The 20,460-nt window shown below is 35.2% G+C and overlaps 1 protein-coding gene across 1 annotated transcript in view; it reads left to right on the forward strand.

Annotated features, from left to right (window-relative positions):
• Positions 1-20,460, forward strand: part of LOC140750930 (protein qui-1) — a 154,417-nt gene that overhangs the window by 105,549 nt on the left and 28,408 nt on the right. The window contains exons 14-16 of the mRNA XM_073084690.1: positions 4,475-4,593; positions 10,348-10,526; positions 20,144-20,267. Of these exons, the coding sequence (XP_072940791.1) occupies positions 4,475-4,593; positions 10,348-10,526; positions 20,144-20,267 (422 nt within the window). The remainder of the gene's footprint in view (positions 1-4,474; positions 4,594-10,347; positions 10,527-20,143; positions 20,268-20,460) is intronic.

Here is a 20,460-nt window from a genome sequence, read left to right on the forward strand (position 1 = left end):
AGAACTTTTTAACACCATTTATGGAAAATCTACCCTCAAGAGGGTAAAATAGGGGTTGTAAGTTTGTATGAAAGTCCTCCAGTTTTAATGTAAACTGTATAAAAATCGGTATTTGGGTTTTCGATAGAAAATAATTAAACACCTATACCATTATTTTTGGAAAATCATCCCTTAAGGTCGTTAAATGGGGGTTGGAATTCCATTTCAAACTCCGTTAATTCGGGAGCGACCACTATGAAAAATTATCATTACAATCAATGAAGCATCTGAGTCACGGTTTTTTTTAGATTTTTAGATTAACCCTTAAGACTGCTATAGAAGGGTGTATGCATTATGCCTTTCTGTTTACACATCTGTTTCAGCATTTTAGCAACTCAACAATCAACCACCATTAGGGTACTATTTTTTTTATACTATAAAAGTAGACGACGAGCATGCAGTCCACCTGATGGTAAGTGGCTATGGACATCTGTAATCAACCCCAGATAGGATTAGATATTCCTACCTGAGGTCAGCCACAGATGCGCCGCTACCCCTGAGGACTAAGTTGGAACGCCTCGGAAAAGTCTGTCTCCCTTACCACACCCTTAAAAACGGAACACAGCAGCGCCTAACACTGCTGTTATTAGGTAGAAATAGGTGTGGCGGTGGTGCCGCCGGAGTCGAACCACAACGGGTTCTACCACCTTTAGAAACCTATAAGTAAAGGAAGATTCTTTAAAAACCGTTGTTGAAGTTACTTCCTATGGCGTGTCTGGAAAAAGAACAGAGTGCAGAGAGGTTTAGTGTAGGGTGAAATTCCACGGGCCATCGTAACATATATTTTTAACATGGGAATGTATTACGCGTGTTGAAGTGCACATCGACGGTTTTTTAGGGTTCCGTACATAAAGGATAAAAACGGAACTCTATTACTAAGACTTCACTGTCTGTCCGTCTGTCCGTGTGTCACAGGGCTCTATCTCTGGAACCGTAATAGATAGACATTTGAAATTCTTACAGAGGATGCATAACGGTGGCCGCTATAACAACAAATACTAAAAATAAAAAAAAGGGGTCCCCATACAACAAACTGCTATTCGATATTTTTCCAACTAACTTTTAAACCGGTAGAAGTAGACAGTTGAAACTTTCACAAAATGTGTAAATAAAAATTTTAGTTGTACGGAATGCTCAAGGTGCGGGTTGGACTTGCACTTGGTAAATTATTAGTAACGCGCAGACCCGCGGGCCACAAGGAAAAGTCGCGGGCCATACACCACCCGTGGGTGTCGGCTTGCCGACCGCAGGTGTTGAATTAGCTTTCAGAAATTTGATGATAAAGTATTTATTGATACATATGTACATAGGAATGTTTTTGAAATTCTACTAAGGAGGTAAAAGAAGTGTTATATGTATATATACGGGAATCTTTTAAGTTCGAAGTTAGAAACGTAAAATTTCAGATAACGTCTATTCAGACAAATACACGACAACGTGGACGGGTGCAAATTTCATATATGATAATGCGTAATTTTGGTATACTGATTAGGTCCATCGCAACTACTTTGGACTCACTGCGTGCCAACATTTTGTCCTGCCGTGGGGTATGGTTGTGGTTATGCGTGGATTAGTGATGGTTATGTGATAGACACATAGACCTTGGATTAAAATTTTTGGGCTAGAACAGGGCTACAGTATCCCCTGCCTGTCGTACGAGACTAAAGGGGGACTTCGGGAGTTGCGGGCAGCAAGAATGGGAGCTCTAACCGCCCAGCCAGCTACCCTGGAAAGAACCACTGTATGTAAGGCCGCATATAACATGGACGGTTCCTATGGAATAGAGTAAATAATAATTATTTTAGAACTTTGAAACTAGGCTGGAATAGAGTTCGGGAATAATGCCCTTAGAAAAAATGCACGGTGTAAAATAAAAATAAAAAAAAAGTAAAAATATTTAATTAACAGCTGGAATAGATCAAATTTTGAAACGATTTTTTGTTTCGTCCTGTTAAACAACCAAGAATAAATACTTCGAAATTTATACTTTTTTTTTAAAATAAAAATGTAAATTTTAATTTTGACATTAAAATGATATGACTAATTATTTTTTTACAATATTTTTATTTTTCCATTCGGCTTTTAACTGTTGCTGCTTGACCATTCTTTGAACCTTTTCATTACTCAGCTTCTCCATTATCTTCATAAATTCATAAAAAAACGTAAAGGCGTCATGTAAGGCTCGATGGAAAGATTTCTGTCATAAAATAAAAAAAAAAAGATTATTTTATTACAATGAATTATAAATAATTATAATACTGTAAATAATAATGTAAATATTATTTATTATTTTAATTCATATAAATCGATAAGACCCTAAGTAGTTAACGGTGTGTTGATTTCGTAAAATCCGTTCATGATAAATAATTAGGCAGCTAGATAACACAATTTAATATTTCTTTTACTTGGCATGTATTTTATGCCACGCGAAGCGGGCGGGTAACGGCTAGTAATACAATATGGAACTACACCGATCGTTTTAAAAACATCTATAAATATAATTAATCAACTATTTTGTCTAGAATTTGGCTTATATCTAAGTTGAACGACATTATCCCCTTGACAATTCATAATAGAAATAACTTAGGTGGGTGTCAATATTGTGAAACTTGTCCAGTTTCAAAAGGGTTTATCTCTTGACACTTCTGTGGTTGTTGTGTCAGTAACTGTCAGTAATTTGAAAAGGATAATATGACACTGACCCCTAGATACAAATGTTCAATTTGACAGTCTGACTACTAACTATTGTAATTTGAACTGTAGGTAAGCATTTGACAAATAGTTTGAATTTTTGAATGATAAAATCAGAATAGTTTGACCAGGGAGGTACCACGGTCACACCTATTTGTAGAGTAAAGCAGTTCTTGTTTTTCGGTGGAAGGTTGTGGATGCCGATTGCCGGCTGTCCTGCACATTTAGCAACCATCTTGAGGACAGGACAGGAGGGTTTCTATTTGAAGTTGGTTACGAATTTCCATGGGAGGCAGTGACCAGTTACCATCATAACTTAATAGCCTGTGTCCTTGTATCTCAATGCTATAAAAAAACAACCATGCAGTAAACCTCATAGTAATCGGTCACTGCTGCTCGAGGACATCTGTAATCAACACTAAACAGGATTCGGTTCCTACCCCGACTCCCGTCAAAATGTCAGGCAGACTGATTGTTTTTCATCATTGCTTTTGAAGAAATAACTTTTAATGAAAAAGTAAATACGCCTATACACAAACAAATACCAACGCTGATTTATAATCTGTTTTTTTTTTTCAGGTTTAACTTTTTAAACGTATTAATTATGGTACATCATTCTATATATAGTTAGAAATAATAGGGCATAAAGTTGGTAATTAATATTGTAGGCGGGAGACCTATGTCGATTAAATCAAGGTTCAGTTAGTTTTCTTCGAAATAATGTTTCTATTTAACGTTCCCACATGGTAAGTAGCTATAAATAAGTCACTCTTCACTTACGTTAATAATACCTCATACGACGATATGAACGGATATTGTTTACTGTACATACATGAAGTTTGGCCTAGTTTAGTACTAGTATAGTAAGTAAACGTAGATTTTTTGTGTGCTTGTAATAAGTATTAAACTGTTTATTAAAACGATGATTCATATTGTAATATTAAGGTTAAATCCTTTTTTTTCCCTGATTCATTTTATTGAAACGAATGTTTGATGATAATGATGATGATTATGCCCTTTGATGATGCTCTTAAAGTATGAATTTTCAAAAAAAATGTTAGTGCTTTAATTTTATCTGTAGATTAGACTGGTGATGAGTTGAAGCTGTGTTTATCATTGAATCGATATATTTATTAAGTAGTAATACTTGTAATTTTGCTAATTCATACGATATCAAAATCTATTAAAATCAATATCAAATCTAACAGTTGTCATGCGGCGAATAACTTGCAATCAATTTGTTATTACAAGCACTTATTAATTTCACCTCTATTGTATAAAATGATTACATACTAGACCACCCAACCCCCATTAAACTAAACTTACTTACGCTTCACTACCCTACTTAAATACGTGTCCTCCGAAAACAGTAGTGCTACTGACTTAGCACGTAATTTTTCAAAATATTTTCCGTTACCAACATAGATTAGTAAAGATTACTCACTCGTAACAAGAAAATGTAAGCAAGAAAAGTTTTGAGAATTGAAATAGTTGCGTAAAAATGTTTTGCCACGTCTCCGTGCTAAAATTTCCCTAAAATATTTGAAATAATTATTTATTTATTATGTAAATTACGCAGTATTAGTTATTTATTCGTAAATGTCCTCTAAAAAAATTTTTATTGTCAAGAATTCAAAAAAGAACTTACTAATAAGCCGTTTGTGGCTTCATTCAATTTCAAGTCGGAGAAGTATCTTTACTAATCTATGGTTACCAAGTGCAAATTATGTACAATTGTTAACAGATAATAGCGTGGTTGAGACCGGCGGTGGCGCGGCGCGGGGTGCTCGCCACGCTGGTCACGGCCGCCATGGCGTGGTGCGACGGCTACGACAAGCCGCTACTGGTGCCGCTTAATGGATGGTATGTAACATTTTTTTTATAATACAGGAGTAGCAGACGAGCATGCAGTCCACCTGATGGTAAGTGCCTACTGCCGCCCATGGACATCTGTAATCAACCCCAGGTAGGATTAGATATTCCTATCTGAGGTCGGCCACAGATGCGCCGCTACCCCTGAGGACTAAGCTGGAACGCCTCGGAAACGTATGTCTTCCTTACCACACCCTTCAAAATATTGTTGTACCTAACTATCGTTAGATAGTAGCATTGCATTTTATTCTTAGGGATAGTTTAGGTACAACAGGTCGGTAGTAAGCAACTGTCAACTGAACGTCACTGAATGTAAGAGTCGACACCGTTTTCGACAAAGCGAAGTCGCTCGCTTTAATTCGCATTGTAAAGTGGTGGTAATTGTATTGAAATTCAAAAGTTTTAAATTAAAAAACTGATTTGATTTGATTTCATTGGTGTGTAAGAAGACGATGTAGTTTGTCGCCTTTGCACACTACCATCAATTAAATAAAAGTAAAATATTATAATATTCCCGAAAGTGAATAATTCTAATTACACTCTACTAAACTGAGTTCTAACGAAGTCGAACACGCTTTAGATTTTATATGTCTTTGCGGACTCACTTGCAATAATTTATTTATATTTGATCGTAATGTAAACTAAGTAACTTATTGTACTCGTATGTAAAATATTTAGTTTAATATGGTAATAATTTACTTACGCGTTTGAAATATCTTTGACAATATTTTAAGGAAATTCCTCTGCCCTGTATAAACATTGAATAATTGTATTATATCAGAAGACGCAGGCTAAAGCTTACTTCAGTCAAGAAAACAACGCATAGGTTTAACGCCAAAATAATTTCTCGGAGCGAATGTCGATAAGATTAGCGAATGGATCAAATCGCTGGGGATTAACTGTTGACGGGGACTTTTATTACCGCCATTATTCAATTTAAAGTTTGCGAAGAAACGTTTCTTATCATATCAAACCATTTCTCATAGGAATAAAGCGATTTACGAACTTCCAGTTTAACTACACTTTCAATCGTGTAATTAAAAGTTGCCTTGTCAGCGAATTCATTTTCTTTAACGGTTTCTAACTCAAATATGTAGAACGGGAATATAGAACATGTTCATATAGAACAGGATGTGTACAGTCACGAGCATAAATATATTACTATGTGCACATTAGCAAAAATATATGACTCCAGAACGAGTTCAGTAATATCTGCCTGCACGAACGCAGCAAAAATATCTGACATTAATAAACAGCAAGAATATGTGATGATAATGTTGATCAAATAATTGTGACCATCTCACGAAGCAAAAATATGTAAGTACGGCTACGAGTTACATAACTTGCCGGTACCTATCAGATTTATAAATAGGTATAATTATTAATATTAATAATAGTATCCATAACCAAATTTCCAAAAGCAAAAAATATAATAAATCCAGCGATACAAAATAAGTGCTATTCCATTACAGACATAAAAAACTTTTGCCATAAAAAACTTTCCTAATGAGTTCTAAAATTGCCTCCCTAATGGTTTTACTTCATTTTGTACACCGCTAACTAAATCTAAAGAAGTAAATTCTATGTTTATTTACCCGTTCTTTACTTTAAAAATTGACTCTTTTGGGTTAAGACATCTATATCGTGGAATATATGTTAGTGATATAATTGCTCTCAGTGAGCGATCTTTTGGTTAAAATTAAAATAATTTAATGAAATGCACACAAAAGCAATTGCAGTCTAGTGATTTTCAATTACATAACATATCAAAATAATTTGGCAAGCTGTGTTGAAAGTAGTAAAACTTCATCATTTATGATTCGCGTTTGACTGATTTTTTACTGAGAAACTTATTTTCTGGGCATTTAAATGGCATTGCATGTTTATAATTATTTTCATATATAACATTATTGATAAATGATTCAAACTTTGTGTATTTTTTAAATTACATTTACACCAAATAAATAGCTGCTGCAAAATGCTGCATTCGAAACCATACAAGAATTCACATTTACGTGCAAAATGAAACAAAGAGCATTCTTCAATCGTTCACAGTTCCCTAACAATGGAGACGCTTCTTAGCTACTGTCAGGTTCAGATACTAACGCTGCAACCGCTGTTATTGTTGCACAGATACTTTTTGTTTATCTTTCTAGATAAAAAAGATTACATTTAGTTTTAGCTATTACTGTCTCAACCGTATTTTTTGCAGTTAAAATTTTTTTCTACACTGTTATAAATCGACGCTACATAATAGAACTATTGCTCCCCTATTTAGCCCCTGAAGGAATGAGTTCCATAAAATACTTGCTGAGTTCTTATACGTTAAATAAATAAAAGCGCATAAACGCATACTTTTCTACATGCATACATCTACCGCTTTAAGCTGTGCGTTATCTATATTTTAGATTCTGTTACATGAATAACATCGGTGGTGACATTTTATGTGCGACACATACAATTATTTTAACTGGAAAACACATTGTATTAACATTTAAACAGCCGGTTTCGTAGAATATAATTTGTGTACCGTATAATCAAAATACGTATTTTGATACTCATACCTATCAGTGGCTAAATATATACATTATTTAACTTATTGTACCTACAATTCCAGATAGGAACATAATTAATAATAATCTAAGCGATACAATTGCCATCCTTGATAGAACAACAATAATACCTAAATTGTCCCATATACAATCAAACCAATATAATTATATACCTAAAACACAATGTGATAATATTCAAATTATTACTTACAATTTATTGTTTTCAAAAGTAATATTTGAAGTATTATACGTTTTGTAGTTGTGAAGGTGGTAGAACCCTTTGTGGTTCGACATCGGCGGCACCACCGCCACACCTATTTCAGCTTCATAACAGCAGTGTTAGGAGCTGCTGTGTTCCGTTTTGAAGGGTGTGGTAAGGGAGACATTTTCCGAGGCGTTCCAGCTTAGTCCTCAGGGGTAGCGGCGCATCTGTGGCCGACCTCAGGTAGGAATATCTAATCCTATCTGGCGTTGATTACAGATGTCCATGGGTGGCAGTAGCCACTTACCATCAGGTGGACTGCATCCTCGTCTGCTACTCCAATAATATAAAGAAAAATAAAAAAAAAAATTGCGCACGCAATCTCCAAGTCTTTTATAATGATGACCATTGGAAAAAATATAATACTTATCAATAAAAATAATTAAAAGTACGAGTAAGGGAAATTGTGTTGTGTTATGTAATAGTAAAACTAAAAGTATTATAATTTAAAGATAAGAATAGAAATGTCGCCATTTTGGGACACGTTTTTCCGTGAATAACCCTACCCTCATGAATACAACGTATAACATTTTATTTCCAAGAATGACGACAGTTCCCAGAACGCAAATCACAACCGGAAAATTAATGAAGCAGAAAACGTTCTTGTTACAACACATTCTCTCACATGCCTACGTACATGTTACGTAGCTCTGTTGAACCTAAACTACGGCTCTTCTATTCTATCAACGTCAAATTGTTACATTAATCCACGATTTCATTTGTATTTTTATGTTATTGTAACTAATTTCGTAACTCCGTTATTAATATATTGTTATGTCAGTATTTGTATGTATCTAAAATCCATCATTATTTACACAATATTAATAGTAATAGAGTTCTGAAAACAAAACTAAAATTACATTTCTTTATCATTATTATTGTAACAAAAACGAAAACCTCGATAAATTCTTCCGGTCCGAATTTAAAACAATAAAATACAGACTATTTTATTTCCTAAAATACCTTTCAGATTTCCGCCCATAAATCTGGCAAAGGAAATGCTTACAAAAGAAATACCCACATTATTTCACCGCATATTTTCACGACGTGACTACTACTACGTGTCACGTCACTAGAGAATGCACGGCTCTTCTCCGTTTATTCATTTCCACGAATGTCAAATTCAATAGAGCTATTGTTAACGCATTGGAGCTTTCGTTGTATTTTTATTATGATGTCTGGATTCATAATCCTGTGTGTTACAAACCCATACAATATATTCAAATAAATACCCAGGCTTTATTTACGAATATTCACCCAAATTTTAAATTGACAGACATCTTGAAATAACAAAAATTCTATGTGTCATATAACGGTTCGTGACTAAACGAAAGTATTACTCGACAAACAGATTCGGATAGAATTTTAAACAATAAAGTACAAACGATTTTATTTCGTAGATATCTTCGAGATTTCTGGCAATAAATCTAGTAAAGAAAAGTCTTGTCACATAGTTGCCTCGTACATTCCCACGACGAGCTTATTCCTACGTGTCACGTAACCAGTGAATGCACGGCTCTTCTCTATTTGTTCACTGCCACGAAAGTTAAATTCATTAGAGCTATCGGCACAAGTCTTCGCGGCCCTATATTAAAGTTTTCTATCTTGTGTGTGCTAAAACACACATAAAATCGTAGCCCTAAAACAGAAATCAAGCACACGTAGGTCATAATTATTCATATTAGTTTATATTGGCAGAATTTAGAAAAAAATAATATCTCTAAATTCAAATAACGTCACCAGAATGACGAACTCGATAATGTAAGATATTTTATTCCGTACATGCCTCTGAGGCTTCCGGGCATAAATCGGGTAAAGAAAATACCTTGTCACATAGTTGTCCCGCACATTGCCGCGACGTACCTATTCCTACGTGTCACGTAACTAGAGAAGAATGCACGGCTCTTCTCCGTTTATACATTCCCACGGACGTAAAATTCAATAGACCTATCACACGTCTTCGCGGCCATATATAAAACTTTTCTATCTTGTGTGTGCTAAAACACATTTAAAATCATATGTGTTCTTAAACACAAAGACGTAGAACTAAAACAGAAATCACGCACACATAGATCATAATTATTCATGTCAGTTTTATATTGACAGAATTTAGAAAAAAGGTAAATTTTTAAATTTAAATGACGTCACCAGAATTACCAACTCGACAATGCAAGGTAATTTATTTTCTATATGCCTCTGATACTTCCTAGCATAAATCGGGTAACGAAATTACCTTGTCACGTAGTTACCTCGCACATTGCCGCGACGTGCCTATTCCTACGTGTCACGTAACTAGAGAATGCACGGCTCTTCTCCGTTTATACATTTCCACGGACGTGAAATTCAATAGAGCTATTGTTACGTGGATACGAGCTTTCGTTCGACACGGTCGGGTTGTTAATTTCCGCGGCATTCTCTCATTGTCGTTTATGAAATAATAAAACAAGTCTGAAAAGGGTAGTGAAAAGTGAAGTGGAGGGAAGTGACTTAAAAAGACAAGATTTTTACGTAACAACAGAAAAAATTAGATGGCGTAGAGACCTTTATAATACATGTGTCACTGCTCGTAAAGATTTGTGCATATCCTGAAAGAAAAGAAATAAATTTAGCTTTAAACTCAGATTAAGTTTACGAAACTAAAAAACATACTGTATAAAACAATGATAAGAAGCGGTCTTAAAGCTTTTTAGCATTTTTACAACGTTACAATAAACGAAACACAAATTTAAAATAATATAGAGACAAGAGTAGATTTTTTTGCTTAAAATGATACTTTATTATCCATGGTAAATAGATAATGGCAAAAACTTCCAAGCTATTACGTACTTAATATTTTGTATTTGATATTTGTTACGTTACTATATTCATAATACAGTACAGACTTTTTGATAAAAGTAACAATAATATTGAACTATCATGATTGTCTGTCAGGCTTCAACCACCAATAGCGTCAACGGTCCGCGTGGTGTCGGTGGGCGGCTCGACGCCCGGCGCCGGCGCGCGGCTGCTACAGCTCGCGCCCTCCGGACAACATCTGGTGTTAGCGCCGTCCGCCGGCGATCCGCAGCTCTGGCACGTCATGTCCAACTCGAAAGTGCATACGTTCAAAGGTGAGTAGTTATTGAGACGTTTAATAATACACACCTAGCTGTACCCCGCGGTTTCACCCGCGTTAAAAATAAATCTGGTCTTTGAAATGTGCCTCCCGGGGCCATAAGTTGATTTCAAGGTCTTCCTTTAGGATACACACGTAAAATAATACAAAAACGCTATTGTTTTGATGCGGGTAAGATCGCGGGGCATAGGAAGTTCTAAAATATAAATAAGCCAATAAAAGTCCCGTCAAAATCGGTCCAGCCATTTCAGATATTAACCAGAACAAACAGACAGACAAGCAGACAAAAATTGTAAAAAACAATATTTTGTTGTATGTACCGTATGTACATACAACAAAACCGTATGTTCATATGTATGTAGTAAAAATTCAAGATTTACGGTTTGACGATTGACGGTTATTTCAAAACAGACACTCCAATTTTATTTATATGTAGGTATAGATAAATGAACACACACTCACAGACATAGCACGCACGCAATACACACGCGTGAGCTTACGCGCTCTCACATGCGCCCGCACGAATATACACACACTCGTGCACGCGTACAGATTTATATAAATGAACATACACACACACACACACACGCGCAGGCACGCGCATACGCGCTCAAACTTACGCACACGCGTGGGCGCATATAAGCATACACGGTCATAACACACATCAGAGTGCTTACATTCACAAAAACAACGTTAGCATCTAGAATAATAATATTAATTCATCATTTAGATTACCAATCATATTACTTGTCATATATTAGATTACCTATTAGATTATCTATCTAAATATAGAAACCGAAGCTCTTTGCTTGGAAGTTCAGTATTATGACCACGGGGCTTTATGGGTCTTCTAGATAGCACTCGGTAAATTAACAGGCTATTAAATAGATAGTGAATTCTGAGTGTAAGTGTTTATATATTTGCCTTTGTGTGTGTCCATAGAATTCCCGTCAATCTAAAACGGAGCTATAACTATATGCTAGTCAAGTACAATTATAGATGTACTCATATCTGTGTTAACGCTATTACTAAATTTACTATATACCCATTTTTTGCTGCATGCTATCCGATATCACTTACTTGTATCGATCGTTTAGCTTTGGATAGGGATAGGTACATATTGTTATCATGTGCGCATCGGCTCAACTAACAATAGAGCCTCTATTGTTGATGCCATAATAGCAATTTCAATTAATTTGCTTCGACAATTTAATTGGAATTGTTGATCTAGATTGTAACATAACAATATGTTATACATACTACATATTGATAAAGAATCAATCCTATCAAATTTTTAAACGTGGACTAAAACATGGCGTATTTTTGATAACAAATATTTTATTGTTTTTATAATTAATTATATCTTTATAATGTTTACTATTGACAAGATAATCAAGCCTTCATTAAATTAGACGGAGCGTTATCAAAGCAAAATATTAATTACTTGATTAAAGACAAATGTTTATCGTAAACAGGCCACCGTGCTAATAACTCGCCTCACCTTTAATTTACGAAGACACAGTCCGTAGAAATTCATAAGGATTTCCCTTCCTTTGTGTGCCCTTCCACGTTTAATTAACGACACAAAATCTCCGGTTTTCATTACTTAGCGAGTTTATTCTCCAACAAAGGTTACGGAGGCCGCCTGTCCGTATTTAGTCGCGTCAACGGAATATTCGCAGGACAAGGGTTAAGCCACTTGCGACATGAGGCTCTTCGGTGTAATATAGATATATTGTAATTCGTTGTGTTTCAAGTACAACCGAGCATTTATTCATGACTTATTTGTTCTACTTTATTCTGGTTCGAAAAGTGTGGTAAAACCTAAATCTTTAGTGTTATGGAAATCAAGGATTTAAAAGTTAGAGATAGCTACTAGTGTATGATCAGCTATACACAGGACTTTCTATTGCTTTCAAAATGTCCAAAGGATACTTAAATATATAATTAACCCGTTTAAACGGACTCCTTTATGTATGAGACTCGCTGAATTAGAGAGGTCAATCTAAGTGTTATATTGGTGGCGTATTTCTCTCACTTTAAAAACCTTATTTCAATAATTTATAAATCAAATCAAATCAAATCAAATTATAATAATATATATAGTATAGATAGTATAGATTATGTTAGTTGTAAATAAATATATAGAAAAAAGCTTGCACACAAGCAAAATTCTTGGGTGTCAAGAATTCCTATTCTGTTACAAAATCTTAAGGATACAAAATAAAATAGTACATTACAATACGAGGACGAAAAATTTTTTTCTGACAAGTGTGAGTTTGCAGGCCGAGCCGCAGGCGAGGACTGCAATCACACGAGTCAGAAAAACATTTTTCGTCCGCGTGTTGTATAAAATTTTATATTACGGGGTCGGAAATGGGGGTTTTTCGCACGCGAAGCGTGCGTAAAACGTCCATTTACGCACGCCGTGATATAAAGTAAGTTTTATGCAATCCATTTTATATTAAAAAGCCATATAAGACTACTTAACTTAATAATCTAAATTTCGAAGTGGCAGGCAGAAGTTAATTAAGTGCGTACTCATAATAAAATATAAGAAATTACGTTGCTTATTTTGTCGTTTTTATTTCTCTCCGGCACGTGCTGAGATTAGCCGCATCAAAAAAATTCCCAGAAAGGTTAAGCCTTGCGACACGAAGGTAGTATGTTCATAGTATATTTTGGAAACATGTAGATTTATTAAAAAAAATGAAATTTCGCTGTAGGTATGTTATTGTTATTATCTATATTTACAAAGCGTCATTGTGAGTATCTTACACATAGATATATAGAATGTTAAAAAAATTTACGTCATTATTATAGAACATAGCGTAGTTTATTTGTCAATTTATTTAATTGTAGACCTGTGGTTGGTTTTTTCATAAATCAATGACCTAAATCTGAAAGAAAAATATATTTTCCCAACTTTATATTTTAGTCCCGTCAACGGAATATCCGCAGTGTCAGGGTTAAGTCACCTTCGTTATTGTAATATAGGTGGACTTTGCTAGATAAGGAAACTTGTTTTGTTATTTTGCTTGTTTAGGACTTTCGTGAGAAAATATAAAACAAGCGATTCCGTCTTCTTCTTGTATGTTCTTGAAATTTAGCTTATACTTGTTATTTTTATAATGTATTAAAAAAGATATTTTCATATTAAAGTAATCTCATCTTTTTTATTTTTCAACAATTATTACGGAGGTAAAGTGTAACCTAAAACAACAATACACATACAACAAGAACAATTTTTGGACACACTATCAAATGTATTCAAAAACCTAATGATATTTATTGCCTATCTATTATGCAGTATTTCTATACTTCTTGTTTCTACAAACATCTGTAAGCAATCTAATTAATGTTTACTTTAACTCGAAATAATAACAAATCGTCAGCTTAATATAAACTAGTTTTAGAATTTTCAATCTACTCTAACTGGCCGAAGCTCTTCATTTCGTAATTAATATTTCGTCTTATTGTAATTAATATTTCTTACTCACAAAGTTATAACAAAAGGTATATTAGTCTGAAGCGAAATGCCATGAATTTCGGGACTGCAAAGTTTTAATAGATTGGGGCTGTACACTTAAAATTTCTAATTAAAATAAATCCCTTTATAAGATACTTATGATCAAAAATTTTACCTCTTGCTCCAATATTTCGCTCTTCAATCATCGCTTTCTTACCAATAAAGGTTCAAATTCATATTACAAAAGCTGATTAAAACTCGAACTAAATTTCCCAACAAGGGTGGTATTGTCGAAGGATCCCGCACAATTTCGCTACGGTTATAAAGCGATTAATGTTATTGGAGACCTGTTCAGAGCACGATTCCCCCATTTTATTGAAAGGGGAGCCCGGGGTGATAGCGTACACCTGGGACTGAGCCCATCAATCTGATCTCTTTTTTATTAAAACAAGAGATTACGGTTCCTACGCGGAAATATTTATATTCATGCCACATATTAGCTGTAATGGGTTGTGCAAAAGTTAAAATTATAATGGTTTTGAATTAGTCGTCTAGATATAATCTTAATAAAAGGTACGGTTAGAAATAATAATTATTATTTATAATTTTAGTTGTTACAAGATTTTTATGTTAAAATTATTACTGACGAACCACTGTGTAATTCCATAAGAGTTATATGAAAGAAGCACTTTATTATCTCTCAGCACAGTTATAATTCACTTTATTTAACTCTTTTCATATTTTACGAGTATACAATTAAAGTGCACCATTGAAAACAAAACTCTCATTATAATAAAGAAAGTACTTTTGTAAAAACCTGTTCAAGTCTATTATAATTGTATTTAAAATAAAAGGTTTAATTGCAGTTTTATTTATTTATTTTAACTTGTTTATTGCAGCACGAACGTTACACCCTAAATATGAATTAACTCACTGCTTAACCATTGCGCGAATTGTGTGCGTAAGTGTATGAAACGATAGAATACAAATGGCGCGTATGTGAATGGAACACAAGTTTTGTCCGTAAACACGCGCGACAGATAATTTTCTCTACGACACAAGATTGTAAACTAACGCAACATTTGTTTGTTTTCTCGCTCACGCATTATGGATAACGAACAAGAGATACATAAAAATATCGCTATTTTTGATAATTTCCAAGTTATGCCTAAAAGTATTCGTACTCCGTAAGTAAGTAACCGTACTCCTAAATCTATGATTAAATCTCATTTGAGTCGTTTAACTATCCCCCAAGCCCCCAACATGGTACATTATTGGCGCTACGTGAGTCGACAATTTCATATAACGGCACAAAAGGCACTATTGAGTTACCTTTATGTGTGGAAAAAGGCGCAAAACTTTTCACTATTGCATTTAAAACCATTACCATATTGTGTGCAAAGCAATTTAGAAACTCCGACAAAGCCATGACACTATGCTACACAATACAATAGCAAACACATTCACGCTATACTTGTTTCAGAATCATGGCTTAAATCATGTCTTCCTTCTACTTCATATTCACTTCCGGGATTTCATTTAATTCGCAACGATCGCTTCGAACGGGCGGGAGGCGGCGTTGCTATTTATCTCCGTTCCCATATTCCCTTTTCTATAATTCGTCAGTCACAACCCGGCAGTGAAGCCGAATATTTACTTGTTGAAGTCCTCTTCTCTCATACTAAACTTCTTCTAGGGGTATTTTATAATCCTTCATTAACATTTAATTACTATTCCGTATTAGAAACTTTATTAGAAGAAATTACTCCTGTTTACTCCCACTTGATTCTTATGGGGGACTTTAACACTTGTCTGTTAAAAAATGACAGTAGATCAAACCACCTTAAGTCAGTCATTGAGGCAGCTAACCTTCATAATCTTCCACTCTCTGCAACACATTTCTTCCCCAATTGTTCTCCTTCTCTATTAGACTTAATATTCGTATCTTCACCAGACAGTGTTGCAAAACACGGTCAACATGCTGCTGACGGTTTCTCTTACCACGACCTTATCTACCTATCCTACAAATTGAAACCTCCTAAAGCTAAGTCGAGAATACTTCTTCGACGCAATTTTGGTGGCATAGATATTGAACAGTTTCGGCGTGATGCTGAGGAGGTTGATTGGAGTGTAATACAGAAGGCGAGTAGTGTGAATGAACAAGTGGCTCTTTTTACATCACTTCTCATTCAATTATTGGATAAGCACGCACCTGCTCGACCTGTCCGAGTCAGACACCTACCTGCTCCCTGGCTCACGGAAAGCATTAAAGTACTTATTGCCAATAAAAACAACGCCAAGACCAAGTATAAGTTGAATCCTACTGACGAAAATCGAGAAGTATATAAATCTGTCCGAAATCACTGCAATAAGGTGTGTAGAGATGCACAACGACGCCATATCTACAATTCAGTTCAAAACCAAGACTGTGCTAAAGTGTGGAAATTTCTAAGATCCCTAGGAGTTGGTAAGGCACGCCAAGATTGCCCGTCCAATTTAGATTTAAACCTTCTTAATCAGCATTTTTCCTCTACTTCGTGCATTGATAGCGCAAAAAAACAGTTAACATTGAATTCTCTTTCTAATGTTGCCACTCCTGGATTTCCTGCATTCCAATTTCGTGCCTTCACTGTTCCTGATGTTGAACTGAGCATTAAAAGCATCCACTCGGACTCTGTTGGTTGCGACGGTATTAGTCGTAAGATGATCATTCCTATCATCGACATTATATCTCCTACCCTCACCTACATCCTTAATCAATCCATCTCAACATGTTGTTTTCCTCTCACTTGGAAGGAAGCTCTAGTAATTCCTATCCCGAAAAAGCACAATCCTTCTGATTTCACGGACTATCGACCTATATCCATCCTACCATTCCTATCAAAAGCACTTGAGCGTCTGGTTCACCAACAACTCAGTTCTTTTGTGTCCAAACATAACCTGTTAAATCCCTTCCAATCTGGTTTCCGCCCTGGTCATAGTACGACGACTGCCCTATTGCACATCACTGACGACATCCGGAGAGGTATGGATGGCCAGAGGCTCACGGTGTTAGTTCTCCTGGATTTCAGCAGTGCTTTTAACACCGTGGACCACGACATCCTGCTGGCCATTCTTCTTAGCTCGTTCAACATATCTCCGACAGCGATAGGTTGGTTTCAAAGTTACTTGCATGGGCGCCGGCAACGTATACAGGTCCAGGAAGCGCAGTCTGCTTGGTCTGATGTATCTGCCGGGGTACCGCAAGGTGGCGTGTTGTCTCCTCTTCTATTTTCTCTTTTTATTAACTCTATAAGTCTCAATTTGTCTTCTCTCTACCACCTTTATGCAGATGATCTTCAAGTGTACAAACAAACCGCATTAGGAGACCTGCCTAAGACAATTTGCTCCTTAAATGAAGATCTTGCTCGCATTGTAGGCTGGAGTGAATACCATGGTCTCAAAATCAATCCTAACAAAACGCAGGTTATAATAATAGGCAGTTCCCGCTTATTATCCAAAGTAGATCTGAGTTCGTTACCAGATGTAACTTTTGACGGCGTACGTATTCCATACTCTGATAAAGTTAAGAACCTCGGCATATACTTGGATAAACATCTATCATGGTCTCCTCAAATCGAGGAAGTAAGTAGAAGAATGTTTTCCGTGGTAGGCTCACTTAGAAGACTCCGTAACTTTCTTCCTATTGCTACTAAAATTGCGTTAACTCATTCATTACTCTTTCCTATTCTCGACTATGCTGATGTTTGCTATCTCGACCTCAGTGAAGAGCAACTTAACAAACTTGAGCGTCTCCAAAATTTATGTATTCGTTTCATATTTGGTCTTCGCAAATATGACCACATATCCGAGCATCGTACTAAACTCAAGTGGCTCCCTATCCGACTTCGCCGGAATATGCATATTCTTTCTGCGCTATACTGCGTGCTGTTCAGCCCCATCGCCCCTACCTATCTAAAAGACCGTTTCCAGTACCTGTACCTTGCACATGACCACTGTCTTCGCTCCTCTGTAAATCTCTCTCTCCAAACTCCCGCTCATTCTTCGTCCTTCTACAAAAACTCTTTCTCTACAGTTGCTGTTGGCTTATGGAACAAATTACCCATGGCCATACGTCGTGCTGAATCACTCGATTCATTTAAAAACCAGCTCTTTAAATATTATTCTAAATTATGATTTCCACCTTGTTTTCGTCGTTTTCATATGTACTTTGTCACAGTTTTCTATGTGTGCTTTTTTATCATTTTCTGTTGCTTGTATTTAATTGTTTCACATATTATTGTTTTAACACTAATGTACTACATGTATCCTGTCCTTCATAACCTATTCCTTCTCTAACTTCGCGCACACTAACCTTCTTCCTCCGCTTGTCTCTCTTTTCTTTTTCATGCATAGGTTGTCTGGAAGAAATCGCTACTTAGCGATAAGACCGCCTATTGCATACTGTTTGACCTGTGTATGTATTTTGCTATTAGTTAAATTCAACTGTAAGTGTGCAATAAAGAGTATTCTATCTATCTATCTATCTATCTATCTATGCTACGATAATTGAATATCGATTGACTATCGCTTTGAAACCTAGGATTAAAGTAACACAAAAGCATAAAATTGCTTCATTTTCCACTTGTTGCTGAATTGGTAAATAAATTTATATTTGTTAAAGTGGTGATAAAACACTTTATGGCTCGATTAGGACGTCAAAACCTGTCTTAATGCGTCTGCGAAAAGAAGTATTCTTGAACACTACCTATGTTTGATATGTAAAATAAGGCCAAACATTTACACAAGATCTTTCTTAGTTCTCAAAGCTGGCAACATATTTTTGACTGATCTAAATGACGTCAATCTTATAGAGTTGACTATCTATTGTCAACTTAGTTATAGACATCTATGTCTATGGGAAACTAATGACGTGAAGAAGGACTGCATGCTCATGACATAATCAATTTACTGAAGTTAGAGGTTCCCAAAGTGCGCGTCAGTGATTTTTTAATTTATGTGCTTGATATTTATATACCATTACTATCTTTGTATTTCTATACAAAGGTCGCCTGGTAGTGACCGCTACTTTGTGATAAAATCGTCTTTTATGAAAGTCCCGTTTGAATTTATTTCAACTTACAAAGAGATTTGTAGTACATTTGTAATAATTGTAGCATTATTTTTTAAACCACGTACTTTTTTATTCAATAAAATACCAAAAAATATCACTTTATAATCATGTCTTCATTCGACCAAACCTAAATTTTAGGACATTTGGTTATGTGTTCAAATAGACACATTTGCACTTATGGAATCATACATTAGTCAAAAAAAATAAGAGAAAGGCCTTTTTGGAGGTCTTTCTCTTATTTTTTTTTTTTTTTGATGTGCCTCTTGGTGTGCTTCGAATAAATGCAAAGTAAACGATAGTACAAAAAGCGTATCATTGACTCGTCAGTTTCAATTAATATCACACTAACAAACTGAGTCTGGAACATCACAACTTTCGCTAACAGAACGTAATTGGATGGTAAGTATCTAACTTAAAGAGGAATGCAACCCTAAACTGAACGAGAACTTTACGTTATATTAACTTTGTTCCCCAAATTTTGGATATTTCAATGCTTTATACGGATCAGTCCCGACGGACTGAACTTTGTTCGGAGCTTACAGTCGGGTTAGTTGCCAAACTAACTTGCCCAACGAACTGGGTAAGCCTCTGACTTAACTATCCCACCTATGGCAACAAGTAAACCCCAGAGTATTAGATTCTGCGCCAACAAACTGAAGACATTCAAAGTGCATCGATATTAAAGCGGCGAACTGTCAATATATATTCTGACACATACAGCCAGAGATTGATACAGTGTGGTTATGTTATGTGTACATTTGAATGTATTTGTACATAACGAATTTTCATATCTACCTATCTTCTATATTTGTAATTTACGTCTTCCTGTAATTTTTGCAACTATATCTAGGGCCAAAATTAATATACGAGTAAAAATGATTTTTGGTTCAACAGAAATTGAAATAAAAGTAATGCTTCATTCTTTATTCACCTACGATGATTAACAATTGATAAATATTAATAAGTTGTAAAATGTAATCCCGATTTTTCTATGTATCTACATTTTCATCAATTGTCAAATCTCTCACAGGTCATTCGGGCCGGATACTTTGCATGTGCGTGACCCGGGAATCACAGTATCTGTTAACTGGGTCTGAAGACACCAGTGTCATTGTATGGGACCTGCACACACTCGCAATAAAGACCAAAATACTGTAAGTATTCTCTTAAATATAATTGATTAAGTTCTCAAGTAATTTATGCTCATGTTATTGATTAATTAGTTAAATATTAGATAATTAATTAGTTAGCCTTAAGAAATAATTGGTTAAGTAATGAAGTAATTGCTTGATTATACAAATCATTTATTTATTTGATGAATAATCGATTATATAGCGAACTAATTGA

This window comes from Epargyreus clarus, unplaced genomic scaffold, assembly GCF_041222505.1.
Source record: "Epargyreus clarus isolate Ecla_fem2 unplaced genomic scaffold, WU_Ecla_fem_2.2 ptg000021l, whole genome shotgun sequence".
Classification (NCBI taxonomy): domain Eukaryota; kingdom Metazoa; phylum Arthropoda; class Insecta; order Lepidoptera; family Hesperiidae; genus Epargyreus; species Epargyreus clarus.